The 18594-nt window shown below is 45.2% G+C and overlaps 4 protein-coding genes across 4 annotated transcripts; 1 reads left to right on the top strand and 3 right to left on the bottom strand.

Annotated features, from left to right (window-relative positions):
• Nucleotides 1-169: 169 nt before the first annotated feature.
• Nucleotides 170-4524, bottom strand: ankrd54 (ankyrin repeat domain 54). The gene is made up of 9 exons (XM_072369651.1): nt 4325-4524; nt 3819-4222; nt 3340-3387; nt 3153-3251; nt 2496-2567; nt 2275-2322; nt 1240-1364; nt 1036-1143; nt 170-881 (listed from the first exon to the last, which is right to left on the bottom strand). Exons 2-9 carry the CDS (start codon nt 4198-4200, stop codon nt 807-809), a joined length of 957 nt encoding a protein of 318 aa, XP_072225752.1. The 5' UTR covers nt 4201-4222; nt 4325-4524; the 3' UTR covers nt 170-806.
• A 528-nt stretch (nt 4525-5052) lies between these two features.
• Nucleotides 5053-10605, bottom strand: foxred2 (FAD-dependent oxidoreductase domain containing 2). Its single transcript, XM_072369650.1, has 10 exons — nt 10362-10605; nt 9508-9770; nt 9099-9404; nt 8754-9005; nt 8340-8648; nt 8022-8188; nt 7315-7480; nt 6712-6938; nt 6456-6626; nt 5053-5450 (listed from the first exon to the last, which is right to left on the bottom strand). Exons 2-10 carry the CDS (start codon nt 9717-9719, stop codon nt 5215-5217), a joined length of 2046 nt encoding a protein of 681 aa, XP_072225751.1. The 5' UTR covers nt 9720-9770; nt 10362-10605; the 3' UTR covers nt 5053-5214.
• A 1066-nt stretch (nt 10606-11671) lies between these two features.
• hmox1a (heme oxygenase 1a) lies at nt 11672-13626 on the top strand. Its single transcript, XM_072369653.1, has 6 exons — nt 11672-12037; nt 12113-12162; nt 12278-12389; nt 12499-12714; nt 12800-13072; nt 13247-13626. The coding sequence occupies exons 2-6, from the start codon at nt 12113-12115 to the stop codon at nt 13400-13402; spliced, it is 807 nt and encodes a 268-aa protein (XP_072225754.1). The 5' UTR covers nt 11672-12037; the 3' UTR covers nt 13403-13626.
• Nucleotide 13627: 1 nt separating this feature from the next.
• Nucleotides 13628-18475, bottom strand: mcm5 (minichromosome maintenance complex component 5). Its single transcript, XM_072369649.1, has 16 exons — nt 18149-18475; nt 17680-17806; nt 17098-17226; nt 16838-17010; nt 16600-16755; nt 16354-16523; nt 16080-16251; nt 15872-15983; nt 15646-15789; nt 15493-15558; nt 15238-15414; nt 15035-15147; nt 14812-14940; nt 14575-14717; nt 14180-14307; nt 13628-13962 (listed from the first exon to the last, which is right to left on the bottom strand). The coding sequence occupies exons 1-16, from the start codon at nt 18319-18321 to the stop codon at nt 13861-13863; spliced, it is 2214 nt and encodes a 737-aa protein (XP_072225750.1). The 5' UTR covers nt 18322-18475; the 3' UTR covers nt 13628-13860.
• Between the last annotated feature and the right edge of the window lie 119 nt (nt 18476-18594).

Below are 18594 nucleotides of genomic sequence, written 5' to 3'. Positions count from 1 at the left end.
CTACCAATGTATTACCATAGCTAATGCTGTGGTTATTCACTCTCCACAATGACTGCTACAAAGGTGTTCACATTTAAAGTTGATAATGAAATTAGATTAAAATGAAAATATAAGAAAACCTTCAATATCTCATTATATCAAAGAAAATATTCCATACATATAGCCAAATATATTGATTTATTGGTTCATATCCATTTTCAACAACACCCTTTTTTTCTTACAATACAGGTCACATAGAAACATAACATGCAATAAAAAAAAAAAGAAGAAGGCAACGATACAAATGTGCAGTTGATAAGAAAACCAAAAATGCAACAGTTAAAACTAGTAAATCATTTCTCATATCACATAATTTTTCAATTAATGGCAGGCAAATAAAAGAACGTGTACACACAAACACAACATTTCAACTCAAATGCTCACACTCGCAAAAAAAGAAAAAAGCCATGGTCCCGCTCCACCTCCGGGTTATTGTCTGTTCTACTAGCTCTCCCTTCTCAATGTATTTTTTGCCCTTAAGGGTTTCTTTTATTCTTCGGTGCTGACATGCGACTCACTTTTCCCCCCAATATATACCCAAAGTACTTGATTTTAACAGTTGAGGTGTGTTTCAATTTAACCAAGACAACAATAACATTGTTACCAAATAACAAGGTGTACAACTGTCCAATAAAGCAGTACTTTAGCTAAATAATAAGTTTGGAACGTAATGGTCCAAATTTTGCTCGTATGGCTGACGATAGAGAAGCAGAGGCTTGGATGGCTTGGCAAGCAGCAGGGCTTCAGCTCCATGTGCAGTTTATCTTCTACCTATCACCCAAATTCTGCTTCTGTAGACTGAGTGATGTGAAACTGGCTAGTAAGTCTGTCACCTCATCCACCTAAAGGATAAAGAAAAAGAAACAGAAAAAAAAAAGACAATTATGCGAGACAAAATGCAACAACTTCATTGTAAATCATTGGCTCGTGCACATACAATATTAGGTTACACAAGAAAAAATTCAGAACCACTCGGTGAACACACGTAGCTCTCACCTGCTCTCTGGTGCGCGTGTGCTGCAGCTGTGTTGAAATGTCCTCCAGCCTCTCTTTAGCCTCACTCTGGCCCATCAGGTTCAGGTATTCTCTGAGCATCTGAATAATCTGCAAGAAAATAAGTCAGACAGAACACTTCATTTAACAAGTTTACCAGTAAGCTAGTAAAACTACTTATAATTGACAAGTTTTTCTCTTCTCTACCTGTGTGACTTCCCCTCTCAGCGTCTCTAGGCTGCGTGAGTCGCCCTCCTGCAAAATGTTGAGCTTGGAGCGCGCTAGATGCAGCGGGGTCCTGCCAGCTCGGTCCAGGGCATCCACGCGAGCTCCTGAAGATGAACAAGAAGAGATCTCTCTTTTACTTGTGGTTATCAATTGACGGGTTTATAACTGCAATATGGCTGCTCGCATGTCACTAACATGCATGTAAACAAGATGTATTTTTGATTATTTAAGTAACTATGCTTGCAAGTGTTTTATACAGAAGTTGGTCCAGATCGCAAGGATTAACCAAGTATTTTGTTGAAGAACAATGAATGAAAATCAGCTGATCCTTACTAGGTCTTAAACGTAGGTAAATACAACCACAGATGAACAACAACACATGACAAAGAACCAGCTTTAGCAGCAAAAACTCAAAGTAATCATTCTCTGTTTTAACATTTAACATGCTAACTGAGGCCTGTAGAGATGTTTTTCACAGTTTCTCTGAACTCTGCACAGAACTTACTGGGATGTCCAGTCCTGGGAAGATAGAAAACTCTCTTGAATGTCTTCAACTTGTGAATGATGGACTCAAAATTGTTATGAAATGACCTTATAATACTTCCCAGATTGATGAGCAGCAACAATTGCTTCTCTAAGATCTTTACTGATGTCTTGCCTTCTTGGCATTGCGTTAACACACACTTGAATGCTCCGAACCAGAAAACTGCCAAAACTTCTACTTTAATAGACCCTACATACCGTTTAATGTCATGTATTGTCATTTGCCTGAGGTTGTATTTACCAAATTTTAGTCTAATGTCCTGACACATAACACCTGAGAAAGTAAAAGGTGCAGTTTTTTTTTTCCCCCACATGAAAAAAATATATGTAAGCCTCTTTTGAGGAACAGACAGCTAACCAGAATTGTCCCTTCCATGTAGAGTTCAAAGGTATAACACCAGATCTAAAAATGGTTTCGCTTCCATTTATTGTCAAGGCCCAAAAAATGGGACTCTTCCACTATGGACTTACCTCCTCTCAGCAAAGTGGTGATTACAGGCACATGGTTGGTACAGGCCGCTGCAGGAACACAGTTTGAAATAAAACAAAATGCAAAAATAAGTGTTGATTTATGCGTGTCTGTTCAGTTTTACAGATGTGAGTCTTGAGTAGTGAAACAGTGAAACTGCAGTCCAACGCAACACTGACCACAGTGCGACGTGGTTTACAGGTCACAGCGACTGCTCCCTTACCCAGGTGGAGAGGGGTGTTCCCCAGACTGTCTCGCTGGTTGGGATCAGCACCATAGCTCAGCAGCAACTGCACTGTAACACGAGAAGGACATTTTAGAAAAAGGTTTATTCAATGGAAAAGGCAGATGAATTTGCTGTTGCGCAGCATCGCAAACAACGGCCACAGCCTTCAACAATAACCAACCTCAGAATGCATTCCTCTCCTTTATTTACTCCAAGGGTACGACACAACATTTCATCCTGAATACCGCACACCAATTTGCCAGACTCTTTTTTACTATTCTGCCAGGTGGAATAATCCATCAGACAAAACTGTCAGGATATCAGGCATCTTCAATGCCGCACTTTAAGTACTGTCCAGTCTCACGTACATCGTGGCTCTCGTCGTCACTTTTGCGGGCGTCTTAATAAAGGCTAAGGAACATTAACGGGCAAGCGATCAGTCTCTGAATGACTGAATCCCATCGCTGTAACATACTCATAAAGCCATTAATGTCACGCATCTTGTGTGTGAAAAGGCCTTGTGATTGACACTGCAGTTGACATGGAGAAGTGACGTGAAAAGGTTGCTCATCCAGACATGAAGCTGACACAATCAGTCACAAAGAGGTTAATGGAGAGGGGTCAAGTGTCTGAAATGGGCGGTCACCGACATACCAATGCCATCATTGCCGTTGCAGGAGGAGAAATGAAGAGCTGTCCTTCCCTTGTCATCTGCCGCACAGGGGTCTATGTCATCTTGCAGGATCTTTCGCACTGTAGAAAATAAATCAACTAATCAATTAATCATCCATTTCTTACGTCACTTGCAAGGAAGTTTGCAACATCAACCCACCGCTCGTACCTGTGTCAATATCGTTGCTGTTGGCTGCTTCCCTCAGCCTTTTCGCAGCTGTGGAGATAAGATATTCAAAATGACAGGGATGCAAATGCTGCTTTATGGTGTCATGCACAGGACAGAGCAAATAACGATGGAATTTACAGAAACACTTGCAGGGAAGTGGGGTTAATGAGCAGCTGACATTATAACAGCACATTTAGCACAGTTATTGGCTTAGATACACGATTCTAAACAATAAGTTGATGGCATACGTTGAATTACATGGTACCACAGTTTAGTCAGTTATATCTTTACTGTCTGGGTTTATCCACATTACAATATATTCTAATGTAACGAGTTTATACTATAAAGACTAACCTCGTACATATGGAATATCGTATAATTTGGGATATTTAGCAAACAAACTAACTTTAGCTTTAATTTGTAGATAAAAAAAAACACACAAATGCCATGCTTATGTTTCAAATTATCTGTATCCTTACCATAAATATCTTTACCAATAGGACCGACGCCCCGCACAGCTCGGTGGTGTCGCCTGGCCCTGCTCCCGGTCATCTTCCCCAGCTTGCTCGCTACACCCCCCGGGCCAAGCTCCCCACGTCCGGGCTCCCACAGCAAGTGCAGGTACCTGAGTTCTTTCTCGTCTCTCTGTCCGACTCGACCCAGCACCACTTTGCCCTCCCCTATCCCACTTATACCAAAACCGACAGCAGCACCCACGTCGTCCATCCTCTCCACTTGACACCGCTGCTCTTCGTCATCCACTTCCCGGGTTTCCCCTTCGGGTCTACGATCCAGCACGTACTCCCCTTCGGCGCTGGATCGGTCATTATCCAAGGCGACAACAGGGCTCCATCCGTCCATATTTTATCGTTTAATTGGGGAGCTGTTTTTACATAACACTCTGTAATCACAACTCCTGCCAAACCTAAAAGGAAATACACCCTTCAACAGAATAAGGAGCTAAGTTTGAATATGGTGCATGTACCGTCAGTGATGCCTGGGGCCATTGTACGGAGCATCGACGAACAAATTCTCCCATAAAAGTCTTTCCATCATTAATAATTTGAAGTATTCAGACAGCAGATACCATCGCCTTCAGTCACCAAGATGTCTCCTGCTTTACATGTTCCATATCACCGTGTGACAGTAGTAAGAAGCGCGACCATTGCACAGCCAGCAGTTCCTGAGCAATAAAGGCCAATCATGCTCCGCGTTGTTAATTTGCTGCTGTCCAATGGTGTCAAAGCAAGGAAACAACCAATCAAAGAGTCTTTGTGGTGGACCAATCAGAGACCAACTATTGCTCTGGGCATGCGTTCCGGGAAAAACAATAACATTAAAGAAACATATCCATTAGAATTAAAAAGTCAAGTTTTTTCTTCCCTTTACTACATACGTTTAATATTTTAAGTCATATAAAAAATAACAATGCATAATTACTTTTGGCACCCCACCTCAACCCATATAACTTTTCATAATATGAAAATGGCACTGTGTAGTGAATATAAATATTTGTGAAGGAACAACATGGGAGCTCCCAAGTGACAAAGTGCCTTTCCAATGACAGGCAGTGGTTTCTATCCTGCAGGTTTTAACCCCTAAACTTAGTCAAGATAAAGAAAAGAACTCTTTGGTTGAGATAATCAAGTAATAGACATATTCATATAGTAATGATAAATTGTGTGAAGAAATTGCTGGAGGGGGGGTTGTTTGTTTTTAAGGTTCCAAGCCAACAGAGGTTGGAAACCAACAAAGATACACAGGACAGTGTTCTGTCCAAATATGTTGGTCTCGTGGAGGAGATGACTATGGATAATGGAGGTAGCAATTATAGGAGACTTAAACAGCATCATACAACTTAAACAGGAAAAACAATCATAAGTCAAGTTGCAGTCCTGAAGACATGGCTGCTCCAGCTGGTGCCAGGTATTTGGGCAATGCTGGATTAGCTCCTGATGTGCCAGCATCATTTTGCTCAGTTGTCCTCAATCCAGCCTCATAAACCGGCTGCCGGAGCTGACTGTAGCGAGGGACCCCCAGCTGGTTCAAGTATCCCTGCTGACAAAACAGTGGCGGCTTACGGTGGGTGAGGGCTGAGTGGAAACACGATTCTGAAAGATAAGAGGAAACACAGATGTGAGGCAAACTGCCATCAGAAATATAGCGTAAGACAGCAAAACCCCAGCATCAAAAGTGTGGTTTAGAGAAGTGCAAACTGAAGGTTTGTACAAAATATGTTCCATTAGCCAGTGTGCAGTTAAATCTGAAATCTTATGAAAGATGCTCACTTTCAGGGGAAAAATAGCTGTCATCAACTTTCCCAGGACTCTTTAAACCTGCTTTCAGACACTGTCCCACACAAACCCAAAAATAACCCCCCAAATATTCAAGATGTCCACTCCTTATTTTCTAACATCAAATCCTGTGCATTCGCTGTACGTCAGTGTGATGTTGAAACTCTTCTTTCCCTGCTTTTACCCAAACTCTCATCAAAAGCAGCGATCTAGTTCACTTAAGGAAGAATTATGCTAATAATGCTCTCTCAGAGCTTTCCATTTGAAATGTTTTGCTTTGGTCAAATTATTACAGAGAGACGGTACAACAACTCCTTTTTCCTTCACAGTATTTACCTAAACCTCCATTCAAGCTGATTGTTTTAAAGCTTGGGGTGACCCACTCAACTCCACTCTGCCCCTTTCTTCCTCAGAGTTACTCAATAATCCTTGGAGCATGTTATTACAGAATGAGAGCTCGGACCACCTCGATTTTCAAATACTTACACCAATATGTATCCTCTGTCAAGCATAGAAAAAAGGATTTCTCTATGACAGGGTTCCTTGAAAATTGAGGAATGTGTTTATTACCAGAATCAATGTATTTTCTGGTGTGTTGACTGGATTATTACAGGAAGTTTTGCTGCTCCGCCATCCTTCGAAAGTGTGGGAGTGTTCAGCAAGTCATGTAAACTGTTCAGAATCTCAAATGTCAAATCAAAGTGTGGTTTGAGCCGATAGGTGATTCCTAAATCACATGAGTGGTCCTAGTTTTGCCAATCATCAGCCAGTGGGGCTTTACAGATACAGTTTAAATTCATATTGTCACACCGCATGTCTCACCTGCATAGAAGGCCCTGAGGTCAGTCTGGACACAGCGCTCCAGAAAGCGCCGCAGGGGCTGGATGTGAGACAGCGGAGCGTCCCATTCTGTGAGGAAGTCCTCAACCATGTGATGAATCGCCTTGGGCCGTGGTAAGGGCCAGCCATGGCTGCGCGTCTTCATTTCTTCCTCTAAAAGAAAAAAACCAGCCTGCGTTAACAACTTTGACTCCTAAAAAGTACAACGACTTCTAATAGTAGCAGCGCTTTCACTCACCAGTAGGGAGTCTGTCATAGTAGTATAACACCGGGTGCAGAAAGTTGGACTGCCACGCTTTAGTCCAGTCTGTTTCTGCCCTGCCACGTCCCAGATAGTCCATCTTCTTTTTCCCGTACTGCATGACTAACACTATCAGTCCATGGTTGGAGACTTCGTGGCCAGACAGAGAGGAGAAGTGGGGCAAAGCCTGGAGTAGGAACTCTTCAACATACTCACAGTGAGAGCTGATAGTCAACAAGAGAGAGCAGGAAAAAGATATGAGGAGTTTTTATACACATATCTGGAAGGTAAATAAGGGAAAATTGTATATTTCCTAGTTATTAATCCATTTCCCTTGGACATTAATCAAAAGTTGAAGTGGTATGGGTGTCTGTTGCCTTCTGGCCTAAAATCCTTTGACAGGATGAAGCCATGTGTGTGACAGGCTGTTCGGTTGCTGCGAGTGTGCGAGGGACTCGGGATGAAACCAGGACCACAAATAAGAGATACTGGAGTTCAGCAGTTATTGACCGCGGGGAAGAGCTCATGAATAAAAGAGCATAGCTGGGAAAAGCAGATGATTACTAGTGTTATACAAAAAGAAAAAGAGCAACCGCTTACCCATGAAGAAGTATAACATCGCCAAGCACCTCAAACATTTGGTATGGACCCGAGGCCTCGCCGACCCGCTTCAGAATCCAGGACTGCAACTGCGTTGTCAACAGTTTGGTTGATGGCCACGGGTTTCCGTGGTAACGGTGTTCAAGTACTTGATGTACAGCTCGGGCTGAGGCAGAAAGTTTTTTCAGCATTTGGATTGCATGTAGAACCTGTGCTATTTGACTGATCTAATCCCACACAAACCTCATCTCCAGAAAAGCTGGAAACGTTTTCTAAACCGCGATTAAACTTAAATCTGCGATGCGTTAATTCACTCAAACCTTTTTTTCTTCAACAGAGACAAGTTCGAAGAGACGATTTTCAGCGTCTCTTCAAAGTTTGCTCTGGAAGATTCCACCATCAGCAGATCGATCGGTGACAGGTGGGGGTGTCAGGATTGGGTGTAGACTGGAATATGATGTTGTTTAGATTGAGACTTCTGCGTCACATTTCAAATGTTTCCATTTTCTAAATACAATGAAGTGGTTCAGTGAAGACCAACCATTTTTTTTTTTGTCTCAGTTTGAACAAAACTTCAAACAAATAAACACATCCCAGTTTTTAATCTCATTACAGTTTGGAAACTTTTCCAGAAATGAGGTTTGCGCACCAATATGTTGGTTTCCTCCAAATTTCTCAAAATAACAACCATCTTGTTGGACTTTCACCTGTGTAGCGGAATCCGTGGATGAAGCCGCCTGCAGACGCGCGGTAGTCTCTGGAGTGAGAGGCGGTCCCCAGCACAAACAAACCAGGCGTGTCGTTTCCTTCATACCAGGCCGTCACCCCCGGCAACCTCCCTTTGGCATTTTCACTGTTTGGTGGGCAGGCAGAGCTGGAGAGATTTTTTTGTTTTTCAACATCAACTTTTGTCATTTATTGAATGCTTTATAATGTGACACAATGAGCAGAACAGGATTGTACTTGAATGCGCTGGCAGCGATTCACACAGAGCAACACGGCCGCCATGTTGTCTGAACTCATACCCGTCAAATATGCTGAAGTTGAATCGGAACCCAAGACATCGGATCACGCGGTCGTAGGGTTTTCGCATGGGGAAGTTGTCGATGTGGTGCCCCGGAAGCTCCTCTCGGGTCACATCCGAACTGTTTTTCGTGTTTACGTACTTCTTTAAAGTCAGATACAACTGCCCCCTCTTCTCTTTCCTCTCTCCACCGGATCTCTTCTGGCCTTGCTCCTTTTGCCGAGCGATAACTATTTTCTCCAGGCGTGCCTCCACCAGTCCATCAAGGGACTTGAGCTGGTATGTGTCTATGAGCTCGTTATTAACAGCTCTGTAAAACAAAACCGAAGTTGTGGCTTAATTTTATTTTGCATAAAGGTAACTGATAAAAACAAATCACGGCATTATCTTTGGAAGCGTTCTCACGTCACTGTACCTGAGATCTCCAACGTAATGCGTCTGCCAGGCCAGTCGAACAGGGCTGGAGCTGAGCATGTGCACTCGACTCGCTCTTCCTAAGACGCTCTGGGCTGTTTCAAAAGCAGAGTTCCCCTTTCCCAGAATCAGCACAGCCTGGTCCTTGTAGTCGTCGGGGTCAGTGGAGATGGACTCGTAGCCCTCAACCAGATCGGAGCCGACAAACTCCACCTTCTGAGGTACCCACAAACCTGTGGCCACCAGCAAGACGCTGAAGGAAGGAGGACAAAAATACAACTCAATGCAATCCACAGTCCAAACCCATGCAGACTTTTCATCCTTGGTTCAGAGTGTCATACATTACCTGCACGTGTAGTCTGATGCATGCTGGTCAGTGAGGATGTAGCTCCTCCCTGTGACTGACTGCACGGCCCTGATCCTTCCAACGTCCACTCCGTACTGTACCTTCAACCCGAGCTCCTTCACGAACATGGACAGGTAGAGAGGGAAGGCGTCTGCTGGCGGGTAAAACTCACGGCTCACTCTTTTGAACAGGAGGTCGGGTTTATCGCTCAGCAGCGAGTTCCAATCGTGCCGCAGGTTGAATTCTCGGTTCCGCCTTCCCGTGTGGATCTTGTTGATGCTAATGAGCTTCCTGTGCCTGGGATACCTATAGAAACACAAGAAGAAAAAAAAGAGCATCATTTCAAAGATCAAGCAGGGGGGCAACATGTCAAACGGTCATTACAGAAAGCTTCTGCAACGTGGCTCACGTGTTGAAGAAGCTGCCAGGCCCTGAGTTCCTCTCCAAGATGATGTAGTCTCTTCTAGCCTTGGACAGAAAGTATCCCATCTGCAGTCCTGCAGGGCCAGCTCCGAGCACACAGTAGTCATAGCGACGGGTGCCATTGTGGTGGTCATTGGAGGAGGTTATGACAAAGCCAATCAGGGTGAATAGGATGAGACTCGGAAGGCTCGGCTCCATAACCTGACGCGGTCCAAATCTGTGACCTTACTGTCACATTGATAGATAAGGCTGAAAAACAAATACATGGATAATAACAATAAAAACAATGGACATTTACACACTTTGAACAGTGTAACAACACAACATATCTAAAACTGGCCTTCTGAGCTACAACATAGGACTATGCGTGTATCTGGGGTCAAAATAATGAAGAAAATGATGATTTACATGCAAAAACACGTCACGAGATGTTCGAAAACGATATTCAACATTATTTCCAAAACCTAGCTGTGTTACTCATTTACTTCACCCCGAACCTATGAGAGCACCCGGGCCATGAAGGGGCAGCTCGCAGAAACTCGATCCACCAGAGCATAGATACAAATTCAGCTCCAGATTGGAAACCTTATTATGACACAAAGAAGAAAACTGCTACGCTTTGGTGAGCTGAAAGAGGCGACCCGGTGCTCGGAGACGGCAGGAGGCTGAGGACGTGAATCCCCCCCCACTCCACCCACCCACCCACCCTTCGGCTCTCCGTGAACTCTCCAGCCGACGTTATAAAACCCTGCTGAGGATGCGGCGGCGGCTGCCGTCGCGAGCCAGATGTGAGGTCGGCTAACGTTTTATAACACGGAAACATGGAGACCAGTACGTTACCTTTTATAACAGCCGGTACAACATTTGGGGGTTTGGAAGGGTCGGTGCTGCTACATGCTTACTATCTGGCATTTTAAAGCGCGTTGAGTTAGTATGTGGGCTCCTAAGTAAAGCTGCACTAGCACAACCCACTTCACCCCCGGATGATATAAACCAATAATGGAGGGCTGCTTGCATAAGGGGGCGTGAAAACTCCACAGAACAGGGTGGAACGGAAGAGAATATTATAGGTATCCGTGTCATATCTCTTATTGTCTCGATGACTGTTTAGACTTGTAAAAAAATAAATAAAAAAAAATAAAAAAAAACACAGTTTGGGACCATGAATTGTGACTTGTATGGGACCTCCATTAAAAATGACCGAATAAGCACGTTTAACGTTCCTAAAATAGGACCTGCACTTTCTCTTAAAGTAAAGAGAAAAACAAAGTATCACGGTTGAAGTCTGATAACATATTCATCTTGACTGTACAGTAGGTAACGTTGTATTATAAAGGTTGTGTCAAAATGCTGTTATCCTTGTTCCTGGGAGTTTCACTGTGAAAGCAAGTGTCCTGCAAGAAAAGGAAAAGCCATCCTCTGACCTACATGTGTCAAAGGAATTTGTAACAAGGCACTACGGTTTGCACTGCTTGCTGTTTATACTGCTTATATGTTTTTTTAAAATGTGTTTTCTTCCATTTTTCTCAGCAGTCAGCTGAGCAGACATTTCCACCCCTTCTGCATTTGAACTTTATACTCTCCAAAAGGCTCTGAGTCATGTTTTTCTTCTTGTCCAGATCTCTCCGTGTAGCAGAGCCTGTGTAACTTCAAATAACACACATCTTCATGTCCCACTTCCTCCCAAGTCTTGGCAGTCAGGAGGGGAAAGTAAACATTCTTACCAACATACATCATAAACTATAAACTCTGTTTCCAGAGAACTCCCTTTGGTTTTCAAAAGGGTTTTGGGTTTTTTTTTAAGCACAAAAGTTAATATGCCATGCCTCGAATCACCTTCACACTCCTCATTCTCCCAAGGGCCAGACTGAGACACGTGCCTGGGCTGCACACAAATCTTGTGTCCATTTGAAGCCCCTCTGCTTGTGTTTGGTGGATTAGAGCTAGTAGATGGTAAATGTATGTATAAACCTAAGTGTATGATAAGGAAAAGTATCAAAAGTAAAATTGGGCCGTTTATCACGCATCCTGGCACTTTTAATCATTTTCATACTTGTATTATATTGTACTATTCTAGCATCTCTTGGATAAACGTAAGCAGTCCTTTGATGTGGAGGCAGTATAGTAGTCTCCAATATTTAAAAAGCTTTACACTATCTTCATCTAAAAATCTGTGGGATGAAAGAAGGAGCATAAAGGAATTTGAAAAGACAATACTTCAATACTGCTCTGACTAAACTACTCTATAAGTGCTATATGTTATGATGAACTATTGAGCAATATGAGCTGATGATATCTGCCTCATCATGTTTTGGTGACTTGGCCAGCATGGGCCCAGATCTGCCTTGTCATGTGAAGCTACAGCAAGTAACATGAGGCAGCATTCGCACTTCCCCTTTGCCTGAGCAGCCACAGCTGCCGCGCCTGTATAAAAGAGGCAGGAGAGAACTAAGAGGCCACAGTTGATCCCGTCACACAGAAGCGACAACTCCAGCCCGCACAGAGAACCGACGAATGTAAGTAAAGATTGTTGGAAAGTTTATTTGCACTTCAAAAAAACCCAAATTAACTGTTTAACGTGATCTGAACAGATGGAGACCATGAAGAGCGCAAGGAAAAACGATACTGGGGAAGCCGGCAGGTATGACTGTGTCTCACAGGTTTTAAGAAGAAAAAAAAAAAAAGGAAATCACTAAAAACTCTTGGTTTTCTGACTTTTTTTTTTGTCTTTTTCTGTATTTGCCGTCTGCCCTCAGTGATTTATCCGAGCTGATTAAAGCTGCCACTAAGGACAACCACGTCAGAGCTGAAAACACACAACTGATGCTGAGTTACCAGAAGGGACAGATCACACTTTCACAGTACAAGGTAAGGCGATCATCCTCACAGGTCATACACTTCCTCTTCTGCTTATGGGACTGTCTTTTCCACACATATTGTCGAGAAAAGTGGATATTGATCCAGATGCCTCCCGCAGGTCCTGCTTTGTTCCCTCTACGAGATCTACAAGGCTCTAGAAGAGGAGCTGGACAGGAATTCTTCCCATCCAGCTGTTGCACCGATATACTTCCCTCAGGAACTTGCCCGCCTGGATTCACTGGAAAGAGATCTGGAGTATTTTTTGGGCTTAAACTGGAAGAAGAGAGTGATCGTCCCTGCAGCCACACACAGATATGAACAGAGGCTACGAAAGGTAGATAAGAGCCCCCGAAATGATCTGGAAATCCAAATATGCAAACCAACTTCTCTTTCAGTCATTTCTTTTCTTTTTTTTCCAGATTGGCAAAGACAACCCAGAGCTGCTCGTGGCCCACGCTTACACTCGCTACCTTGGTGATCTATCAGGCGGGCAAGTACTGGGAAAAATTACCCAGAAATCTCTCGGGCTGAACAGCAAAGAGGGGCTGTCGTTTTTCTCCTTCCCTGGTGTGACCAGCCCCAACCGCTTCAAGCAGCTGTACAGGAGCCGGATGAACAGCATCGAGCTGACGGAGCGGGAGAAGGCGGCGGTGCTGGAGGAGGCCGTGTCGGCCTTCGAGTTGAACATCCAGGTGAGCAAAAAGGCACCGAGGCGCAGGTTCACCGTACAGAGGGGACAGTGAAAGTATCGAGAGCTGCTTCGGGTCACGCTGACTCCAGCAGAGGAAGTGAAACCAACACATGCAGAACAAGCACGCTGGCAGCTTGCTGATGCGCTTTAAAACTTGTTTTTGTTCTCCCCTCAGGTTTTTGATGATTTGCAGAAAATGTTGAGCGTCACAGCAGAAGGAGCGGACCAATCAAAGAGCAGCGTCCCAACTGCCGGGTCACCCATCATGCAGTTCACCGTGGGACTGTGTCTCGCACTGGCCACTATTGGAGTGGGAATCTACGCCTTGTAGACTTCAACTGCATTCATACCATATACTGAAATTAGCACAGATAGCACTTTACTCACTTGAAACTAAATCAAACATGAAAGTATTCCTTTTTTTGGTTTCTATATCACTTCAAACTGCAGCCAAGGCCAGAAATTCCTGTGCTTGTCTTTTGTGCAAACTTCACTGATGCACCATCTGTAACTCATCTGTGATTTGTGTTTAATAAAACAAGCTGTCAGATCAGACTTTGAGTCTAAATTACTTTTTATTTATTCATTTTATTTTTTTACATGGTATGAAGACATTTAACAACACATTTATGTTGATACAAAGCAACAGCGACACCTCTGGTCCATCGTTTCAGAACAAATCGTTTCACGCTATCAGTCTCTTCCAGAATAGAAATCATTGCTGGGAAAAGAGCAGCCCAAACGGAACAAAACTATTTACATTAAAAATACAACAGAGCATAATCTGCTCTACTTGACTCTGTAGAGGACTTTCCTCTGCATGCGATGCTGAAGCTCGCCCCTCCTTAACATCAGGTGGAGGACTTTGTGGATGGCATGCTCTGGATACTTCTGCAGAAGGGACAGAAAGGGATTCAGTGATCAGATGTGCCATTTGTTTTCTAACACCTCAGTGTTCATGTACAACACACAATACTCATTTACATCTGTCAAACTGCTATCTTTGGCATGTTTTATTATACAACTGAAGAAACGGGAGCATAGTCCTGTGTATGCAGATGCCTTAATGTAGTGTTTTGTGCATTCTGAGCCCGCTCTGGTGGCTGACCTGCTTGGTGAAGTCCTGGACGATGCTGTGCTCGGACACCTGGGAGCCGATAGCAAAGCGTCTCTTAAGCTGCTTCTCGACGCGGGAGATCATCTCCTGGTCCTCCTGAGAAGTGAAGCCCTCCACTCCTACACAGTGAGCGACGACGGGAAGATGTCAACATGCACGGCATCCAGTTAAAAGACATGCTTGGGCTAAGCTTTACAATAAAATACAGGCTGGATAAAGCTGCCTTTTCCTCTGGAGAACTGTCCCTCCTCCACCATTTTTAATTAAAGGTTTAACTAAGTTCTTCACTGTGACGCCAGCTGTTTTATACAGTACATACAAAATAAATCAGATACCATAGAAGGCAGCACGCTAAAATAAAACTGAACATTGAATAATAAACACACCTGAGAGGCTTCCGGACAGCGCAGCGTCCAGTGTGGACACCTGGAAGAGTCTGAGGGCCTCGTCCACCTCTTCTTCTCCAGCCACGGCCTGCAACTTCATCTTAGCAAGGGACTCTGCGATGCGCACGACAGCCTCCAGCTGCCTGAAGGGGAAAACAAAAAGAAAGACAGAAATGATTACTTTAAGCTGTCATCCATCTTCAGTTCCGACTTGGAGGTGAGGAGTAAGAAACACACCTGACGGTGATGGGGATGGAGGCTCTTCTGTCCGTCTCCCTTTCATGCTCTCGTGCGCCGCTCCTCATCACCACGTATCTGTTTTTCAGCTTCTCAGCGGCCGCCGCAGAGAGCCGAGGGCCACATTTACTGTGAGCAAACGACACGACCACAACAACAGACATGAGCAGCTGATTGTGAACTGCAACTGAACCGCAGAGTCATCGGATAAAGGCAGACTCACACTCTGGCGTAGGCGATGTATTTCTTATACGTAGCCAATGGAATCTCGCCCTCGACACCCTCGGTCTGCGTCTGAGCGCTCAGGTGAACGTTCATGACGTGGCGAGCCAGCGTCTACAAGTCAGAGGAAATAAAGCAGTACATTCAATGTTCACATTCCTGACGACTTCAGGATGTAAAGCAGCAAAGTTCCAGCCTCCTTACCATGTCCCTCTGCTGGTCATGGTGGTCTTTGATGATGAAGATCATATCGAAACGGGACAAGATGGTGGGCATGAAGTCGATGTTGTCCTCCCCTTTGGTGTCGTCCCAGCGGCCAAACACAGAGTTGGCCGCAGCCAGAACGGAGCAGCGAGAGTTCAGGGTGGTGGTGATGCCAGCCTATGAGGAGTCGAGAGGTCAGTTTACCCGGTTTAAGACTGCGACAGTGATATTTAGCCTTCTTTAAATGGGTAATACCTTAGCTATGGAGATGGTCTGCTGCTCCATGGCCTCGTGGATTGCCACTCTGTCATCCTCTCGCATCTGACAAATAAAAGCATGGCTAGGACTTTAAATTTGGGAAAGAAATAAACAGAAACACGCAACTCATAGCTCAGTTCTATGCCTTACCTTGTCAAACTCGTCAATGCATACGACTCCCCCATCCGCCAGCACCATGGCTCCTCCCTCCATGATGAATCCACGAGTGCTGGGGTCCCTGAGCACAGAGGCAGTCAGACCAGCTGCGCTGCTGCCCTTTCCTGAGGTGTAAACCTGCGGGGAACAGAGTCGAGGCTGAGTATCGCAGGCTATTATAAGAAGACTCACAAATCAGCTTTAGAGACGGAGTACCTACCCCGATAGGCGAGCATCTCTCCACAAACTTAAGCAGCTGAGACTTGGCTGTACCGGGATCTCCGAGCATCAGCAGGTTGATGTCGCCCCTACGAGTGAGTCCATCAGGGAGCCTGCGGAGCGAGAAACAAACCGTTTAAGAACATGGAATGTTTTCTGGAAGGGAAAGAAAGAAAAAAAAAAGGCTAAGGCAGCTTTTGTAGCCTCACCTCTTTCTCGAACCTCCAAAGAGCAGACATGTAATGGCCTTTTTCAGATCATCGCTGCCGTAGATGGAAGGAGCTACCGACTGCGCCAGAGAGTTGTAGATGTTTGGAGAAGCAGCAAGGGATCTCAACTCCTCTTCCTCCAGGGGAGACACGGATCCAGTAGCGCCACGACCTGGAAGAGACAATGGAGAAATGTATCGTAAAATCACCCACAAATGGCTGAGAATGTATCCAACTAACACGTGAGAACATAGATAGGACAATAAATAAATACCTGCTCCTTCTGTGTCCATCTGGATGCCGACCACTCGCAGGTAAGATGCACGAATTCCCACACCGATGCCCTTTTCTTTGCCTTTGGGCTTTGCAGCGGCCACCTTTTTGATAGAGTAGATACCCATGATGGTCACCCTGTTGCCAGGCACCACACGGTCACACAAATACCTGAGAGAAGAGGGAAATGAGTTGAGAAAACCCAGGCGCGGAACAGCGGAGCGCAGATGTCAGAGGTCTCCTCTACCTGTCGCTGTAGAGCTGCAGGTGACGGGGCATCTCTCCGTGTGGCACAGCATCCGGAGCCTCCTGCAGGCGGAGCGTCTGGAAGTCGACACAAACGCAGCGGTCTGGGATGATGAAGTATGGGTCCACGGGACACTTCACTCTGCCAGCATTCTCACTGAGGGAAGCCAAAACTTGTTTGAGCGCACGCCGCTTGACACAATTGAGCAGACAGAGTCATTCCTCTTGTTCAAGCTCACCTGTTGCACTTGCGCGGCAGAGCGTAACCCTGCAGGCCCGGAGGCAGAGGGATGTTGTTGAGGACGCCGTGGCAGCTGCGACATTTCAGGCACACCTTGGTGGCCTTCGCCCTGACCGCCGTGGCCGAGATGATGATGCCGTGGACCTTCACCAGACGAGACACCTGCTCCGACTGCAGAAGATGACAAAAAAATAAAATAAAAGGGATTTAACTGTGTGCAACGACAACAGTGTGAGGCGCAGATAAGTCAGTGGGTACCTTGAGGCTGCGAATGGAAGCATGATGCGCATCACTCTTCAGCATGACCTGGATGTCCTGTACGGTCTCCTCCCCCGCGGGACGGGGACGAGTCACTTCATCCGCCACCTCCTTTGCAGCTTCCTCCAGCTGCCAATTCAAACAAATTATTAGCAAACTGCAGTGATGATCCTACAGCCGTTGCTGAAGAGTTGCTCGTCTTCTCCTCAGCGGATATTTTAGCAGAGATATAGATGCGATTTCTTCCAACACAGAGGGTGGGTCACATTTTAGATGGCTGTTGTCTACAACTTGACCACTAGATGTCCGTAACTGTAACACTCTGATCCTTTAAGTTCATGGCTTGTTGTGTTAAATGAATATGCTTCCTTTTAATAGCCAAACAAGCCGATGGCACCCCATTCTATTGTAGCTTGGACATCATTACACTGTAGCAACATGTCCACTTACAGAGGTTGGACAGTGCAATGTGCTATGTTCTATCAAACCACAGTGGATTTTGAAAGCAGGGCTGGTCAAGTTCCTCCAGCTTTTCAGGTTGGGAAATCGAACTTATAGGGACATTTCTAGCAAGACACTTACCAATGGCAGGTTCTCAGAAGGCAGCTTGTAAATACAGTCGGACAGATCCTCGTCAAAGCTGGCAAGGTCCTCCATCTCCACTTCGACCCAGTACTCCCCCAGGGTGTAATGTCGCTTCAGCTCATCTCTAATTAAAATGATAGAAATATGAATGGGAATGTGGCTTTTAAAGCCAATTGTCATAGAACACTTAGAGAAAAACAATGGCGGACTGGTGAATCATTATCCTTATTTAAGGCTCATTAGAAGCAGACTGTCTTTTGAGGCTGCAGAGGCCCAGAGGTCCCGACTTCAATTGTCCAAGTGACCCATTCTACACATTCACTTTAATATAATTCAGCCGTACTCCGTTACACCAGCGGCCTTCTGTTTCCCCAACATGTGTTTTCTTTTGTGGCTCTATCCTCTTTCTTCTATGTAGCAAAAGTTTATACAGTCGCCAAACAGGAACCCAGTCACAGTTTTTCACCTGTATTTAAATGTGAAGCCGGTGCGGTCGGTGCCCACTCTGAACTGGCGGAGGAATTCACGGAACCGCTTCTTGATCTGGGTGCGCTTCTGTCCGCCTTCATCCACGCCGGGCCCCTCTCCACCTCCGAAGCTGTCACTGTAATACACTCCGGGGTCGTCAAAGCCAGACATACTGCAGCGGCTCGGTGAACGCAACGGCGCGAAGAAAAACTGAGCGTGAAAACGATTTTTTCTTCTCACGAAGAAAAGCTAAAGTTGCACGTAAAGCGCTCGCAACAAAACTGAGGAGAAACTCCGTTTCGCGGCAAAACCCGAACCTCTTCCTGTCTGTTTCCCGCGAGCCGTGTTCTCGCGACGCGTCCACAACGTTGCGTGATTGGCTGAGAGAAAGGCTGCTTATTTCTATTGGCCAGGCAGTCTCTTTGGGGAGGGGCGCTGACAAAG

Source organism: Leuresthes tenuis, unplaced genomic scaffold (genome assembly GCF_036924035.1).
Source record: "Leuresthes tenuis unplaced genomic scaffold, fLeuTen1.0.hap1 SCAF_17, whole genome shotgun sequence".
Lineage (NCBI taxonomy): Eukaryota > Metazoa > Chordata > Actinopteri > Atheriniformes > Atherinopsidae > Leuresthes > Leuresthes tenuis.
The sequence above is the reverse complement of the archived record's forward strand: the minus strand, read 5'-3'. Positions and strand labels throughout refer to the sequence as shown.